This window comes from Sparus aurata, chromosome 5, assembly GCF_900880675.1.
Source record: "Sparus aurata chromosome 5, fSpaAur1.1, whole genome shotgun sequence".
Lineage (NCBI taxonomy): Eukaryota > Metazoa > Chordata > Actinopteri > Spariformes > Sparidae > Sparus > Sparus aurata.
Window position 1 is genome coordinate 21,548,789 of NC_044191.1, and position 17,413 is coordinate 21,566,201.

Consider the following 17,413-nt stretch of genomic DNA (forward strand, 5'->3'; position numbering starts at 1 on the left):
CTCCAGATTCTGTAGGAACTTCTGGATACTGACGTTCCAGACTCCGGACTGCCCGTGGCTGTCTCGTCGCGAGCGCCAGCAGCTGTCTGCCGTTTAACGCTAACAGATCCAAAACACTGTCCCTCCGCTCTGCCTTTAGTCCAATTAACCCACATTAACTGCATATCACTTGTCCAATATCTGAGTCAAAATTCTCCAAAAGGCATCAACGCCATAAACACAGCTGAGAGATCAAGTTCAGTGACCGCAATTAGCTGAGGTGAAGCTGAGCTGCCAGCTTGCGGGTACCTGTCACTCAAAGTGGTCACGCACCTCATTATGTGTGACTTAATACAATTTAAAGGAGTGACTCATGTAATGAAGGAATTAATTAGGTATAGAAACCTGTACCAGGCTGAAAGCAAGTTTATTTCTGCTCTAAAGTTGGGCGTTTTAAAAAGGGCTCTTATGGGAATTGACTCGCTTTTGGAGCCAGCCTTGAGTGGCCATTAGAGGAACTGCAGTTTTTGGTTGTTCGCATAGGCCTTACTTGTAACAGCCAGAGGCTGCCGCTTGGTCCCACCCCACGGAGGACAGAGGGAGCCCGTCCTCCTCTGCCCGTCCTGGCCTGCAGGTGTTGCTGTTTTTATTTGAATTTTAATAATGGATTTTTTAAAAGAAACGAGAAAATCATTTCATAAATGTTTCAGAGTTTTAGTAATGCTTTATTCTAACCAATTCCTCTTTTTTTTATACTTTGGCTTTTCCCTCTTGCTTCTCAAAAGTAGAGGAGGAGAAACCTCCTCTGCTTCTATGAGCCAGCCTCTACTGGTTTCACATCTTTCTCTTCACCACCTGTACAGGAGCTACAAGGTCCGTTTCAACAGCGTGTCCTCCTACTCTGACACTCGCAAGTCATCCAGCGACGAGCCAGAAGCCAAGATTAACTTTGAGAGCACCGGACCTCTCGCCAACGTTAGGTAAACAAAACCAAACCAGGTTAAAAACAGTCATAAAACTACAATGGCACACAGTACAGCTAAAACCTCCGCCAAGGTCCCACAGTCCCCTTTTTGTACTCATACTCATAGACCACAGCCACCTAGACACACCAGATTAAATCAATTCCATGTTTTATTCCCTGAAAAATTTGTGAAAAATGTTGCAAAAATCTTACAACGCTAAAGACAATGACAAACATATTTCTGGAATGGTCCCTTTAACTGGATTCACACCAAAGATTAATGGGGTCTGTTCTTGGCGGAGACTCATCTTCCCCAGTAAGTATTGATGTGGTGATTAGTAGGTTAAAAGACATCTAGCATTGGGGTAAGAGCGGCGTTATTGAAATTAGATTTGCCATGCTCTTTGACATGTTGCAGTCAGTGGTTACATACTGCACTTTTAATCTCCATTAGACCCAGTTTAAAACTGAGAGTTGTGTTGATCTTTTAACCTGCAAATCACAAAATCAGTGATCACCTTGACAAAATTAGACACAGTCTCATTTCAATAATGTTGTACTGGATAATGACTAAGGATAAATTATTTTACATAGCACAGAATATAATGATTCAAGTGTCAGGTATCCTACTCTGTATCCTAAGTATCCTAAGGATGCTCTCAGATAACATTTTTGTGCTAACCAGCAGCTATAAGACCGTCATTATTTGCATGTTTCTTCCATATTGTTACTTGCAAAGAGAAAAATAAGTCTGATGGATATAAATGAGGTTTTTTGGAGAAACACAGCCTCGCCTTGAATTTGGAAGCAGATATTGACAAAACACTTGGCAGCATGGGCCATATTTCAACAGTTTTGTACGTGGGTAACACAAGTAAGTGAAGTGAAGCTGTTGGTTTGGCTAGCTTTGCAACTACTGACAAAAAGAACAAAGTGAAGTTAGGCAACAAATCTGGAAGTTATTTTGGCGACAGTAATTATCATAGCAATGATATAGAAACACAAGATAAAAGGACTATAAACTTACTACTTAATTACTTTCTGAAATACAAAAGTGAAAGTGTTTTTATAACATCACGATTAACTGCAGAAAGACTCTATCCTACTCGGTTCATATAGATTCCTTTGCTTGTAAAAGGTATTCGAGTTGACACGTCTTATACCAGTGGACACTTTGCTGATCTGTTAGAGGGGAGAAGACATTTTGCTCAAACTTGAACCTGATGTGGGTTGACTGCTTCATAGTGAGGCAGCGGAAGGATAACTTGTCCGTTTGCAGAGAAGTGATCTATTTCATGTTTACATCTATCCGAAGCCAGACAGCGCAAGTGTTTGTAAATATACGTCAGCTGTTTCTGTGCCTTTCTAGAGGGGGAGAAAGTTTCTAACGTGGGCTCCATGTATTCGAATGTCTTATGTTTGTGTTTTTGATGCTACAGTACCTGCCTCTCTGTCTCTTTCTTCATATGTGTGTGCTTGTCTCTGTTAAGGTTCTCAGTGTTTGGCCTTGGCTCCAGGGCCTACCCACACTTCTGCGCCTTTGCCCACGCTGTGGACACGCTGTTTGAAGAGCTGGGGGGGGAGCGCATCCTACGCATGGGAGAAGGAGATGAGCTGTGTGGCCAGGAGGAGTCATTCAGAACCTGGGCCAAGAAGGTTTTTAAGGTTGGTTTCATGGGCTGAGACCCTTTGGGCTCAGTTTAGTTCAAAGGTTTTTCAAAGTGGGAGGTAGGCACAAATTCCTAAGGAAAGATTTTTTTGTATGTATTTAGTCTTGTCCAAAGTTATGGCAAACAGCAACATTAGATAAAAAAAACAAAAACAAAAGCAATCAAAATCAAAAGCACGATGGCAGATGATTTTTGTCTCCGGTCGTGCAAACGTGTTTGCATCCGCTTCAAAACTTCGGAAACGATATGCTTACCAGTAGCCATCATTTATATTATACTTCCAGGTATTTATCCTGTGTGCACAAAGACAATCAACTGAGGTAACTTCGACAGCGGCAGAGATGTTGGGTCTGGTTTGGTTTGACCTTAAAATTAAAAGTCAAATCCTGTCATGCATTTGGAAATTTTTGGCACCACTTAGTATGGTTCCCTGTTTCTGTGCAACCACAACAACATCAATAAAATAAGAGAACCTTCTCACTCCCTAGACAACCTTCAGTGGTAAATGTATAATTTTCAAGGTGTTTGGCCAAACATCACCTTGAGCTGCTGACGGCAGTCCTGCTTAGAGTGCAAGAGATCATATTCCAAATCCTTTGTGATTCCTGTGGAGGTGTGATGGGAATCTGTAAGTAATGGCGGCGTTCTCTCCCATTGTGGCGTGTCAAGGCTGCCTGTGACGTGTTCTGTGTTGGTGATGATGTGAACATCGAGAAGGCCAACGACTCATTGATCAGCAACGACCGCAGCTGGAAGAAAAGCAAGTTCCGCCTGACGTACACAGCTGAGGCCCCGGCACTCACAGAAGGTACATAATAATCCTGCGGGACGCAAGTGTTGAACTGTTGCTGCCGTCTTGATATTAGAGGGGCGATAAGTGCTCATAAGCACTGAAGCACAAAATTACCATAATACATTTATAGAGGGACGGTGATGTTATTGATTAGGACCAGCGACTCATTTACACTGCCTGGAGGTGAGATCTGTGGCTCTGTCGTGGAATGAAAAATGATAATGCAGTGGGATTTCACACCCTTTGTAGCTGAGAGATCTTAGTGTCCAACATTTTGGACCAAGTCTGAAATAGATCAGTGGCTCTGCTACCTAATGAACACAGATTAATGAATTGTTACATTTTAAATGGGATAAAGATTGTGAACTTAGGCCCGACTCCTATGACGACATAACGTTAAAAGATATATCATATAAATGGTAAATGAAATGCATGCGGTGTGGTTTTGTTTTTGCCAACAGCACTGTACAACATTCACAAGAAGAAGGTTTATGGAGCAAAGATGCTGGAATCCCAAAACTTACAAAGTCCCAAATCCAAGTATGTACCGACACATGAGCACACTCGGACAGGAAATGGATTAATCTCGTATTTGTCTGTTTTGGTTAACACGTGAAACAGTGTTTAATTGATCTAACGCACTCGTGTGGTGTCCAACTCCTTCATTTGGTCCACTGTGGCGTGTAAGCTAAACGGAACAGACCGGAAATGGTGCCAGGTTATTCCCCAAATCTCTGATCTTCTTTTGCAGTCGCTCCACCATATTCGTGCGGCTCCACACAAACAACCACGTCAGCCTGAAATACCAGCCTGGCGACCATCTGGGCATCTTCCCTGGCAACCACGAGGACCTGGTGACGGCTCTCATAGATAAACTGGAGGATGCTCCACCTGTCAATCAAATAGTCAAAGTGGAGTTCCTGGAGGAGAGGAACACTGCACTGGGTGGGTGATGCTACAGCAGCGTCACGCTACTTTTTACGCACACAGTGGGCGAGCAATCATAAGGGTTGCGGCCTGAAATCTGGGCAGAATGTCAAAAACAAAACATGAATAAGAAAGAGTCTCTCAGTCACACTTTGGTGAGGTATCTATGCCCAGACAGCTTTCAGTGAAGCTGCATGCTGGCAAACAGTTGTGTGGAAAACCGGATGACTTAAGTGCGATTTTCACTGTGACTGTGAAGCAAGGTGTTTCTTATACACAGTGTGCATGTGTCTGTGTGTGTGTGTGTGTGTGTGTGTGCGTGTGTGTGTGCATGTGTGTGTGTGCTTAACCCAACTTAAACTGGACGAAATTAAACAATTCTTTGTAACGACCTAATAAAACTTCCACTTTCAAACACTTTCTCTTAGCTTACTAGACTGGATCATCTGTTTGGATCATTTGTGATGCCAAAGTCTTTGAACGTGGCTCAAGCACTGTCATTTTAAAAAGAAGAGCTCTTTGTTTTAGCCTCTTTTAGCATTGAAAAAACTGTTTATTTAAAGTCCCAAAGATAAAGCACCTACATATACTAACAGAGCAAGTTTAAAGATGTTTGAAAATGCCGCCAATAGTCATGAAGACATATCATTAGATAACAGATTCTTTATATAAGGAGGTGATAAATGCATTAATAAACATTTAGAAATGTCTCATCTGCTCACAACTAAGTGAGACAGTGTTATAGCACAATATATACCATTTATTGAATTACGTGATAATTCCCATTCATGTTACGCATTATCATATGATCCACTGTTGATATTAATAAATGCGACCCTAACATTTGTCTTTTCTGCAGGTGTAATCAGTAACTGGACAAATGAGACTCGTATCCCTCCCTGCACCATCTCCCAAGCCTTCCAGTACTTCCTGGACATCACCACCCCACCGAGTCCTGTGCTGTTGCAGCAGTTTGCTGCTCTGGCGACCAATGACAAGCAGAAAAAGAAACTAGAGATCCTCAGTAAGGTAAATTCACTTAGTCTCCAGCGTTACCATTAACACTGACCTTTTGAATTATTGAGCTGCTGCTGTGCTGAGCGCTCAGCCTGGTTCGTGCCCAGACACATAAGGGATTTGCGATGTATGTGCGTGGGCTATATCCAAAAATATGCTCTCTCGCTTTTTTCCCATGTCAGAGGCAAATGTATGCAGACATTTGTTCATTTTTTTACTAGAGCATGTTTCAATGGAAAAGTCACTGTGTGTTCGAGGCACAATAATAACCAACACATTTATCACGTTGGCTATCAAAATATGGGGGACAGTTTTCTGTGTCGGAAAGCCGATTTGATGCACTTTGCACTGATGGAAATACGTACAGTAGGAGTGAGCTGGCGCCAAATTAAAGCGGCTGATCGTTCTAACCCAGAGCCATCCCCCCTTGCAGTGCCTCCCACAATTCACTCTCCATTTTTGTCAATGTGTGGAAAAGGCTGGCTGAGGCCAAGCAGTGACTCATATGCTCATACATCGAATCATTGTCACCAATGCAAGAGGGAGAGATGGAAGGCTTTCTGAATTCAGAAAAAGAAACAGTACAGTAGAATCAGCACTGCAGATATTTTTATTTTCATTTTTGTATGCACTAAATCTGAAGATCATTTCAGGACTAATGCAGGGTTTGGACACGACTAATCCTCTAGTTTTATTTAGATTCAAGTTCTAGTTGTCATGGTAGCTTTATTGTCACATTGCATGAAAGGATGATATATCAACAATAAATAAATGAGACTAACTGTATCCATCTCTACGATGTCCCACAGCCCCGTCTGTGGCTCAAGGTTGAAGAGCCCCAGGCCCAAACGTACTTGTGCTGTTGAAATTTTGCTAATTGTACATACGGTGCTTCAAACAGGGCTTCAGGCTCAGAATGGAGTCCACACTAGGATCCTTAATGGGCACTGCGTCGCTCATTAGCAGCTCGAGAACAAAGCAAAAGTTGGGAAGATATCAAAGTTTTTTCCAGCCTGGTGGTGGTAGTGATCTATATTCATCACAGCCAAATGTCAGCAATGACACACAAACACAGGCGGGCAAGTGAATGTCGAGCGGCTCTGCTGGTGGCTGCCTCAGACTCTCTAATCAAAAACGTCTACAGATCTAAAAGAGGAATCCATCCTTTAATTTTTGTTGTTGTTGTTGTGATAATTAATTGGAGCAGCAGCAAATCAAAGACTGAAGTGGACAGAAAAAATCTAATGAATATCCAACTGTACTTTTTATACCACCTTGTCTTTCTCATCAATATCCCAGGGCTTGCAGGAGTACGAAGAGTGGAAGTGGTACAACAATCCGACGCTGGTGGAGGTGCTGGAGGAGTTCCCATCCATCCAGATGCCCTCCACCCTGCTGCTCACCCAGCTGCCCCTGCTGCAGCCTCGCTACTACTCTATCAGCTCCTCTCCAGACGTGCACCCAGGAGAAATCCACCTCACCGTAGCTGTGGTCTCCTACCGTGCCCGAGGTAAGGACATACAACCTTGTAAACACTCCTTTAACCAAGCTGAGCGTCTGCTAACATCCTCCCGAGGATTTCTGTGTGGGTGTAAATGCAGGTGCTGTGGTCTTTTCTGCTGACTAGGAAGATGAACTTTAATGCTCCCATCAGGCCTTTTATACAGCCAATTACTTGTAAAAAAGTGCAAAGCAAATTCAATCATACCCTGTGATTTCTACTAAAAGTGTATTTACCATTAAGTTATTGCTCGAAAAAGTGCACACCCTGTATATATATTTTGCATCAGCTTGGTTTATGTCATGGATAAAAGGCAGAGTGCTGTGGTGCTTTCAAGGTTGCTTTCCAAGGTTTCAAGATGAAAAGTCGAATGACTCAGCCTCCCTGAAAAACCCTCGGATGGCTCAAAGAGCATTGATTGCAAGTTATCTCGGAAAGCCAGTCTGCTTCATAGGGCAGCCGGACCACCACTGTAATTACAAGAAATGTTTTGGAAACACCTCAGGAAGATTTTCTGTCTGCAAACCAATTCTATTTAAAGATTTGGACACAAACGCAAACCACAGAAAAACACTGCAGGTGTACCAGCCTGTCTGATGGTGTATACAACTGGAGTGCACAGCATATCACAAAGCTTTTACAGCTTCACCTTTTGCAATTAGCTTCTGCGCTCTCAGCCTGTCAAGTGTCAGCAAACACAACCATATTCCATCTGCTATTTTCTCTCACATATGTAATGTGCACTTGTGCAAGCATGTTACTGTGATTGTATAGATAGCCGGTGAATTACTGTAACCTCCTCTCAGAGAGAGAGAGAGAGAAGAATCGCCCTAGCCTCAGGAAATGTGTTAGAGCCACTCTCTTCCCATTGTGTGAGTCCACTCACAAAGAGTGGGAGGAGGAGGGGAGAGAAACAGGTAAAGTGCTTGTTTGGTTATCATCCCTTTCAGATGGAGAGGGACCTATCCACCATGGAGTGTGTTCGTCATGGCTCAACAGGATAGAGAAGGGGGAGATGGTGCCATGTTTTGTCCGAGGGTAAATATCACAATGTATTTCAAATGACCCAATATTGTAGCATGTTAAAGGAAACATTTGACATTCTGGGAAATCAGTTGATTGGCTTTCTTGCTGAGCTAACTCACCTAAAGCAGCTATAATGAGCTTAAATTTGTCGATTCTGGCAGCTCCTGTGGACAAGAAGCAGTAAAATTTCCACTGCCTCGTGTCGTAAAGCACTTGACTGAGCGAGTGAAAGAAATATGCATAAACCTTGTAACCTTACCTTACTGTTCATACACCAAATCCTGTAATCCTACAGCTAACAAGTTTAGATGCTTGGTTACAGTTGTTCTGCTGTCCTCTGGAAATACAGAAGTATCTGCTGCCCTACCGCCAGACTACAGAGCAGCTTCCCCTTCTCAGACAGTCACACATGCAGCACTCTACCTTAAAAAAATGTGCTTTAATTTTAATTTTTTCCGACAGGCATTGAAAATAGCTACACAAACAAATGCTAATCTTCTTGCTGATGGTCTGACTGCTTCACAATCAGTTAAAAAAGTTCCTGTTGCACATAGTGTTTGACCGAGCAGAAAGAGGGAACAAGGGGAAACAAAGTATCAACAAAGTCATATTTAGCACACAAACATCAGCGTTAGCTAGAAAGAACCAAGCTAAGTTAGCCGATTAAATTAGTATGATATAGTTACTGCCTATTGTTTCGATGGCCCATTATTCTGAAACCCTGATTGTCCCAAAAATGTTCCATTGGACTGCAAGTCCATTTGTCCGACAGCCTGTTATAACAAAAAAATGAATGGACACTACACAAATGCACGTTGTTTCAAAAATACAAACTCTCACTGAGTTTTTGGCCCTTAATATTATACTGTTTGGTCAGGGAAAGAGTAGTGTTTGTTAGGCCCATTAAGGGCAAGAGCCCTGCCAATTCAGCACTATGGACAGGGCCGGCAGTCACAGACTCAACAACTGCAAGGTGAGTGTCTATTTCAGAAGCAAGAAACGGGGCATTTGTAGGATTGATGGGGATTCAGAATAATGGGCCATCCAAACAATGGCATGGTGAACCCTAATATTAAGCATACATAGTGATCTCAAGCTAACTATTGGCAAGAAGCGAAAGCTGAGAGAGATTTTCGGATCTTTGTACTAAGTGAAGTTAGCCGCAGTGTTGGGGAGACTTAAACTACATGTAGTTGAATTACATATCTTAAATACAATTTGCTGTAACTTTCTGGTAGTTAAACTACATTCATATTTTGTGCTGCATCAAGTATTTCAACTACTTTTTGGGTCATTTTTTGTAGTTTTACTACTCAATTTACAAACTACAATTTTGGCCAATAACATGAAATTTTTTTTATTAAAAAAAAGACCTATATGATATAAATTTTATTTTATTTTTCTTTGATGACCAAGTAGATGAGGTGGAAGCCTTTGTAAAATCACCAGATGAGTCCCCACAAAATGTTTTAAAATCTCTACAAAATGTCCAAAGTGTTTGTGAAGTTCAACACTGGTGTCCAAGCCAGTGCAGCATGTGAGCAGCTTTTTAGTGTTGGTAAAGATGTTTTTAGTGCCAAACGGAACGGCTGTCTGATAAAAACTTTGAAATGTGTCGTGTCAACAAGCGATTCTGCCCTGGCATATAGTTCTAGTGCCTAAGTGTTAGTGCCTCTGAAGTTCCTGTGATGTTGAACAAAATGTCAGCTTTTGTTCTTTAAAAATAAAACTTGAGTTGAGAGGCATATTTCTGCTGGCATGTGAATTTTTGTAGGCTATTATATTTTGTTTCATATACACCATATGTTGATTTATTTAACGCTGAGTTAAATGAGTATAATGAGTATAAGTAGTTGCTAAAGCCACATTTTTAGCAGTAGTTTTACAAACTACTTTTCCCCAGGGGTAGAAATGTAGTTTGTTCGAACTACTGCCAGGCTGAACTACATGTAGTTTTACAAGCTATGCTTGCAAAGTAGCTTCCCCAACACTGGTTAGCTGACTAAATTACCATTTGAATTTAGCTTGCAGAAGTGACCATGCCATTAATATTCTCATGTAGCTCTTAGCAAAGAAAGCAATCAAGCATAGCTCCCAGCAACTTTTATTTGAATGTCAGAAGCTTGCAATATTTTTGGATATATTTCTTACTTTTTACATTTTATTTTATTGTTGTAGTGCACCATCATTCCAACTTCCCAAAGACAACCAAGCACCATGTATCCTGGTGGGCCCAGGAACAGGCATCGCCCCGTTCAGAAGCTTCTGGCAACAGAGACTATATGACCTCGAACACAAAGGTTGGTTCCTCTCTTATTCCTTTGTATGTGTAACCTCTTTTTACAGTGGATTTTCACTGCTGCACATGAAACTGTAGTCTTCAGTTTGATGGTTGATTATAAGAATATCCAGGACAAGCTTATAATCCTCCAGGTAAAATGCTGTCACACGCAACAATGAGGTAATTCAGAGCAAAGTCCCAAGTCAAAGGTTGTAATAAGACACAAAACAGCAGACTATCGTGTCTACAGTGAAACAACTCGTGCCTGTCACCTTTAGGAATCGAGTCGTGCCCCATGATCCTGGTGTTTGGTTGTCGTCAGAGCGAGGTCGACCACATCTACAAAGAGGAGACCATCCAGGCCAAGAACAAAGATGTGTTCAAGGAGCTCTACACGGCGTATTCCAGAGAACCCGGCAAACCAAAGGTACAAGCACTAAAACTGTCTGTAGAATGAAATGTAAATGAGTCAGCATGTCGAAACCCAGAGTGGAGAAAGGGAGTTATTTTTTTAACTCTGCCTTCTTTACTTTTATGATTATTTCTTATTTTCTTTTAAGAATAACACAAAATGAAGAGTCTAGAAAAATAAATAAAATATTCCATTCTGTCTTATTTATTAAGTCCCTGGACCCCCACCAGCAGTCCTCAGCTTTCAGTTTACAAATTCCACTTAATGTTACTTTATTCTCTCTCTGTCGGTGGTCTCCTGACTCTGCTTTTCACTTTGCCTCCTCTCACACTTGACTTCCTCATGCACACTCATCATTCCTCCTGTGCCCCCCTGTCAGAAATATGTACAGGACGCACTGCGTGAGCAGCTGTCAGAGACGGTGTACCAGTGCCTGAGGGAGGAGGGAGGACACATCTACGTGTGTGGGGATGTTACCATGGCCGGGGATGTTCTCAAGACTGTCCAGCAAATCATCAAGCAGCAGGGCAACATGAGCTTGGAGGATGCTGGCTTCTTCATCAGCAAGCTCCGGGTAACAGAGAGAGCGAGAGCAACAGTGTAGTTCTTTTATGCAACATCGTGAGCGTGATGTTCACCATCAAACGCCGCTGAGCAACTTGGAGTGATGGTAGCGTGCAGTCCTTTTCACCACTGAAGTGGTCCTGAAAGTGAAGTTTAAAACACTCCCGCTGGCTTATTTTTATTTGTGAACTCAGGGCTAAAAAAGGACACTAAAGAATCATGACATGTGTCACCAAGCCTGCAAATAACGCACGTCCCAGTGTAGAATACAAATGGACTGACAACTTTTTTCAGTACTTTTCGGTGAATCTGTAAAATGCTGTGAGTGCAGGTCAGTCACTATGCTTCTGTCAATCAACAACTTTTTTGTGAGAGCAGATAAGGACACAAACCTAATAGAAATACTGTAATGCTGTACATAACTCCAAAAAAAAGCTTTATGCAAGAAGGAAATAGTCCGTATGCAGTGTGACTACAAGTTCAGTTCATACATTTCTAAATAGTATCTAGTAAAACCTCTGTAACCTAAGTCAAATTCTAAAACCACTTACAGGAGAGATCCATTCTGGCTGTTTCTAAGATCTGTCTTTATATTCTCATATTTCTTTGTGTTTCTTTTGAAATGAGCAGTGTGATTCATTCTCTTCCTCCTCTCTCTCCGCTTTCTTTCACCATCCCACTATATCCAGGACGAGAACCGCTACCATGAGGACATCTTTGGTGTCACCCTGCGCACGTACGAGGTCACCAACCGCATTCGTTCGGAGTCCATCGCCTACATTGAGGAGAGCAAAAAGGACTCAGATGAGTGAGTAGTTTGTGCATTAATTTCCGGCATTTCCTAATGAAAAATTCTCGGTATAAAAGCACACATTGAATCAAGCAGGCAGTAAAAGGGAGAAAAAGTCGTTAAAAGCAGGTTTTTTATCTTAATGTCACCATGAATGTGGTCTGTCGACAGTCTAGCTGCACCAATTCTCGTTGTGCTATTGAGGAAACAAACGCCCTGCACTCTTTGCATTTCTTGAAACCAATCACGATTGTTTTGGAAGGCACTAAACTCAATGGACTGATGGTGCCTCTGCAAGATAGTGCCAGGGGATGCTTGTTTTGCATGTCGGGAGATGAGTCCTGGAATTAAAATGTTTAAAATCAATGCAAAAGTAATAAGGAGAGCTGCTAGCTCGTATAGGCGACCAGGTTAGGGTTGGGGTAACTTGCCAATTTCAGCATGTAGGTTGCTCAGAGTTTTTTGTTTGTTTTGGGGTTGTTTTTTCTCCAGTATTTTATTTTGGTTTAATTTTGTTGGAAGTCTGACTAATCAGATCATGAAAATCGGCTCATTATTTCGCAGTAAACATTTAGCAAGCTGTGCGGCATTAATATTCTGGCTATTGTGTTCCAACGGCGCTTTAGGAGACAGTCCATCGTTTGTTCCAATGCTCTTAAGGGCTTTTCAGTTCTCAATAACGTGCATTAAAACAGGATTGCCTGTCTTACTCCACATAGTTTTAATATTTCAGCTGTTAACAAAATCCCTCGCCGAGCATTCAAGATGCAACCTTACCACAGGCCTATAACCTTTAAGTGGTTACTAGATTTTCGCTAACTTTTTCTTTGTTTGTTTTTTGTTTTTTTGCTTTTTAAAGAAAGCCCCTCATTCACCAAATGAAGCAAGCGAATACATTCACATTAATTTATTTCTTCTTTCAATCGTCGGTCCATTGTTAGTCTGTTTATCTGACTGGATTAAGAGGCACGGTGATCTAGTTAGTTCACACAACACAAGTGGGCTGAGCTGATACGTAAGATCTATCATGTGTCGTCTCATTTATTCATCTTTTTTACCCAACAACCTTCTTTGCTATTTCAAATTTACCAGCTGGTTAGCTCTTTTTTTATTTTTCTATTTTTTAAAACAGTTTTCTTGCACAACACATTGAGATTTATCTTAGCCTGTAAAATGACCAGAGCAGATCTGTCTCTGAGAGACATACCTATAACTCGGATCTGCAACCTGTAGTTGTTTGGCGACAATGCCAGTGTCTTACCATCACTTGTTTCAGATGGAGCAGAGTGGATAACCATAGAAACCCGTGGAGAAGGGCCTTTAAACTAACAGGATTAGAGTGAAAGCGAGTGTGTCTGTTCCAGTTCTGTTTTTGTTTCCGTCGTTATTTGTGCATATTCAAGATTAGACACTTCATATACCCTTGCCATGAGAGCAAAACAAGTGCTCTACATAGCCACTATGGCTCATTAAGCACCAACATAATGCATCACAGACGATGGTTCCTGTGTGGATTGTCACTTGAATTTCACATTTGGCCATCAAAGCCCCTGCTCACTGGATGAGTAATGACTGTAACATCTCTATTTCTATGTCTCTGCTGCTCTCTCTGTCTGTCTCTCTGTCTCTCTGTCTGTCTTCTCTCTCTCTCTCTCTCTCTCTCCTCTCTCAGGGTTTTCTGCTCATAAAGTCTATGAATCAGGAGGCGTTCTGATGACAACCGTTTCAGAAGACACGGCAACGCTGGTTAAAGAATACTGTGCCAATTTTTGTACTGTAAAAAAAAAAATGGATTTCTTTCTTTCTTTTTTTTTTATACCACTTAAATGTTTCTGTTGGGCTCTGCGATTCTGTCTGTAGCAAGTTGGAAATGTTCTGTTCTCTGAGAATCTGTTTTGCTTGTTAATGATACTTCCAAAAATGATAAAATTGATCATTTGATTCATAATGTGTGCACCTAGTGTAATGACCTGCCTCATTGTGAATGCATGACCAAGACAAAAATATACTCAAGAAATATAATATAGTCTGTGTTATTGTTACAGTTAAAAGGCTTTTATTGAGGTTTTATATTTACGAGAAAATGTGTGGCGTTTAACAACAACATTTCCTGAAGTATGAATTAATTCGACTTTTGAGTTTTCAGGAGAGAATCAGGGCTGGTCAACTCTGTTGTTATCAAAAGGCTGTAAACTCAACAGAGAGAGACAAGTGAAAGCTGTACAGGCATGCAGATAGAAAATACTGAAGGACAATTTTGGCGTGTTGACAGGTCGTCCTGAATTATGAATTATGAAAACAGCAATTCTGTCACAGCCTCAACAAACATATTATCTAGCTCTTCACTTGCAGTCCATTAAAATGCATCAGCGTCTGTGCCAGCTGTCTGTTTGGTGGCCTGTCCGTTCTCTCATAACATCATTACCTTGCGTGTCCCAGCTGGTGCTCGCCCAGCTCCACAGCAGCTGCATAGGAATGTGCAGGGCAGCCACTAAAGAAGCCGAGTTACTACATTTTAAAATAAACTAAAATGATCAACAAATAAAAGTCTTTTTTAAAATATCTAGGTAGTGATGTGTTGACCATATTAAAATTAAAAGTAAAATGATTTTTGCCAAATTATATAATCATGTTGGAGGGGAAATTGTTTGGAAAAAAAAAAACGTATTTCTTGATTTATGCATGGTTATTCAATGATCTAATCTGGGGTTGTTAGACATTTTGGGAGTTATGCTTATTGTCATTACTGTTGAGAGTTGATGAGAATATCGACACCACTCTCATGTCTGTAGCCTATGTGTCCTCTCTCACAGGGTAAAAGTTAGGCTGAGTGGGACTTAGGTTAGCATCAAAACTAGTAACAGGGGGAAATGTACATTATGTCTCTATCAGCATCCTCAATATGAACACCTTAATAATAATAATTTATTATTAAGGTGTAAAAACAACAGATTGTGGTTTTACAGGATGTTAGGCCATGTGCTGGACGTTTTTTTGTTTTGGCTGAAACCAGGAAGTCACGCCTTGAGCCAAAGCTAGCTGTTTCACCTGTAACCACTCTTTACACATAAAACTGCAATTTGTAATTTTTACACTTTTAAATTAAACTAACAAGATATAAGAGAGCTGCTTGGGAAGATTTTGTTACCTGTAGATAGAGCAAAGCTTGCTGTTTCATCCGTTTTCGGTCTTCATGCTAGGCTAAGCTTGTTATCACATTGATGTCTAATTTATTTTAGCTATAACCCACAAAAATGACAAATCGGTGGTATTACGTGATGTTTACTTGGCTGAAAACAGGAAGTCACCACTCTCGCAAAGAAGTTGTCCTGCTAGGCTAGCTGTTTCCCCCATTTCCAGTCTTTAAGATAGGCTAAGCTAACTAGCTCTTGGCTGTGGTGTCAAAATTACCATACAGATATAACAATATCTCTATCATCAACATGATTATTAACACATTAATATCTCATTCGTTTTTAGCTGCAGCCTCAGAAAATGTCCCGTCCTGTTACAGGATGTTATGCACTGGTCAATTTCTTGGCTTAAAACAGGAAGTTCACCACTTTGTCCTGCCAGACTAGCTGTTTCCCGTTACCAGTCTTCATGCTAGGCTAACCTGAACAAGAAAAACAGTAAGGGTGGTGCAGAAGTTTCCAGTCTCTGTGCTAGGATTAGCTAGGCTAAGCTAATACGTCATATTTACCGTCCAAATGTGAGATCGGTATCAATTTTCTCATCTTACTCTCAGAAGATCACAAACAAATGTTTTTATCCCACCAAAACCTAAAAGTATCCTTTTAAAAATGGACGTATCTCTATATCAAAACATTGCTAATGGAAGCAAACAGATCTGTTTTTCGCACCATGCGCTGCCCAGATCATATCAGACAGCTGTCAACTTGGCGCCAACTGAGCATTCAAAATCTGCATTTATCAGCATCATGACTCCTCTGCCTCTTGCCTTACATTAACTCTCTGCCTCTGCCGACATGCAACACACTCATTCTTTATTCTTTTCTCTTTCTGCATGATATTGCGCAACCCTGCGGCTCAGATGCCACTCTTTCACTGTGACCTGACACCTGCTCAGTAGCATCAACATACTTGTGTGTGTGTGTGTGTTCGTGTGTGTATGTGTGCGTGCGTGCGTGTGTGCCATAGAAATCATCAAGTGTCGTCATAATTCATCTCTATACGAGTGGGTGTAAAACATGCATGTGCTCAGGTGTGTATTTTTACAGGATTATTCTGCTTGTTACCTTGTCAAACTGGTCAGATTTTAAAATAAGCATGAATTTGTTGCTCTGTGAGTCACACAAGCCTGCAAATCTAATCTTACAGATGGTGTTTTGGTGACGAGAAACTGCCCACGTGGCTTTTTTTGTTTTAATCTCAGCAGTTCACTTTTATTGTTTTAAGTTGCAGTGACGTATTCATTCAGGGACAAGAGGCAATCGCACTGCCGCTGTGGTCATTTGCTGCTTTCCAATGAGTCAGGGGTTGTAATTTGAATATATTTGTGCAGAGGGCCACATTGTTTTTTGAGAACCCACTCTGCAGTAACCTGTGGCTTTCTTGTCAGCTTCTGAGTCTTGAGTGTTTCCTTTCTTTGTCTTTGATTCAAATTAAAGATAGCTGTCAGCATGATTATCGGATTTCTATGTGATTATCAAATGTCCCTCACAGCTGCTGAGAATATATTTGTTCTTTTGTTGTTTTTTTTTGTTTTTTTTCTGGTGTCGACTATTTTTACTGCCGGGAGAAAATGGGTGATTCCGATTGTCGCCATTGTTGTGCATTCTGGAAGAATGTCTCCTGTGTATAATTTGTTGAAACAGATTTAGCTGAATTGGAACGAGAGCCGTCAGGAAAATGTCTGTGATGTAAAATGTGCAACGGGAAAACAATTGATACAAGACATAGCTTCTATATATAGCTTCTACATATATATATATATTCAAAGACAAAGTATAAAATATAAAGAGTACCACTTCGACCTTTTCTAAGAATGTATTTTGATTATGTAAATGAGCACTATGATTCTGCTTGATTTAAAAAGAACAATAAAAAGGCATATTCTATGGTGTCTCTCATATCCTTTAGGTATGGGACTAAAACAGCAGCATTAAATAAATGCATGTTGATCTTCTGTCTCCTGTTAATATTCAAAGATGCTCTGTCTATTTACCAGCACTGTGTCAGTCAGTGAGACTGTATTGTGAAGTTATCCGGCCTTTCTAACAGGGCTTTTGGATGGTCAAAAAAAAAAAAAAAAAAAAAAAAAAAAAAAATCTGGAGGGGGGTTCTTTTTCTGTGTTTGCATATCGCTGCTGCTATGAACAACTCTGATCCAATCAGCCTCTGCTATAATGACCTTTGTTGTGTAATTGATTGAGGGTATTCCATTTTAATGCATCAACTGCGAGGACTTTGCATTTACTTACAAATAAAGAGAAACATTTACAGAATATGTCAACACATGAGCTGGG

At 40.9% G+C, this 17,413-nt stretch overlaps 1 protein-coding gene across 1 annotated transcript in view; it reads left to right on the top strand.

Annotated features, from left to right (window-relative positions):
• The window catches only part of nos1 (nitric oxide synthase 1 (neuronal)), a 54,224-nt gene extending 36,824 nt beyond the window's left edge, over positions 1–17,400 (top strand). The window contains exons 17-29 of the mRNA XM_030416914.1: positions 843–959; positions 2,434–2,608; positions 3,283–3,421; positions 3,868–3,946; positions 4,158–4,351; positions 5,193–5,362; positions 6,650–6,860; positions 7,802–7,889; positions 10,056–10,177; positions 10,437–10,585; positions 10,950–11,144; positions 11,824–11,942; positions 13,597–17,400. Coding sequence (XP_030272774.1) covers positions 843–959; positions 2,434–2,608; positions 3,283–3,421; positions 3,868–3,946; positions 4,158–4,351; positions 5,193–5,362; positions 6,650–6,860; positions 7,802–7,889; positions 10,056–10,177; positions 10,437–10,585; positions 10,950–11,144; positions 11,824–11,942; positions 13,597–13,612 — 1,774 coding nt within the window. The 3' untranslated portion in view covers positions 13,613–17,400. The remainder of the gene's footprint in view (positions 1–842; positions 960–2,433; positions 2,609–3,282; positions 3,422–3,867; positions 3,947–4,157; positions 4,352–5,192; positions 5,363–6,649; positions 6,861–7,801; positions 7,890–10,055; positions 10,178–10,436; positions 10,586–10,949; positions 11,145–11,823; positions 11,943–13,596) is intronic.
• The last annotated feature ends 13 nt before the right edge of the window (positions 17,401–17,413 follow it).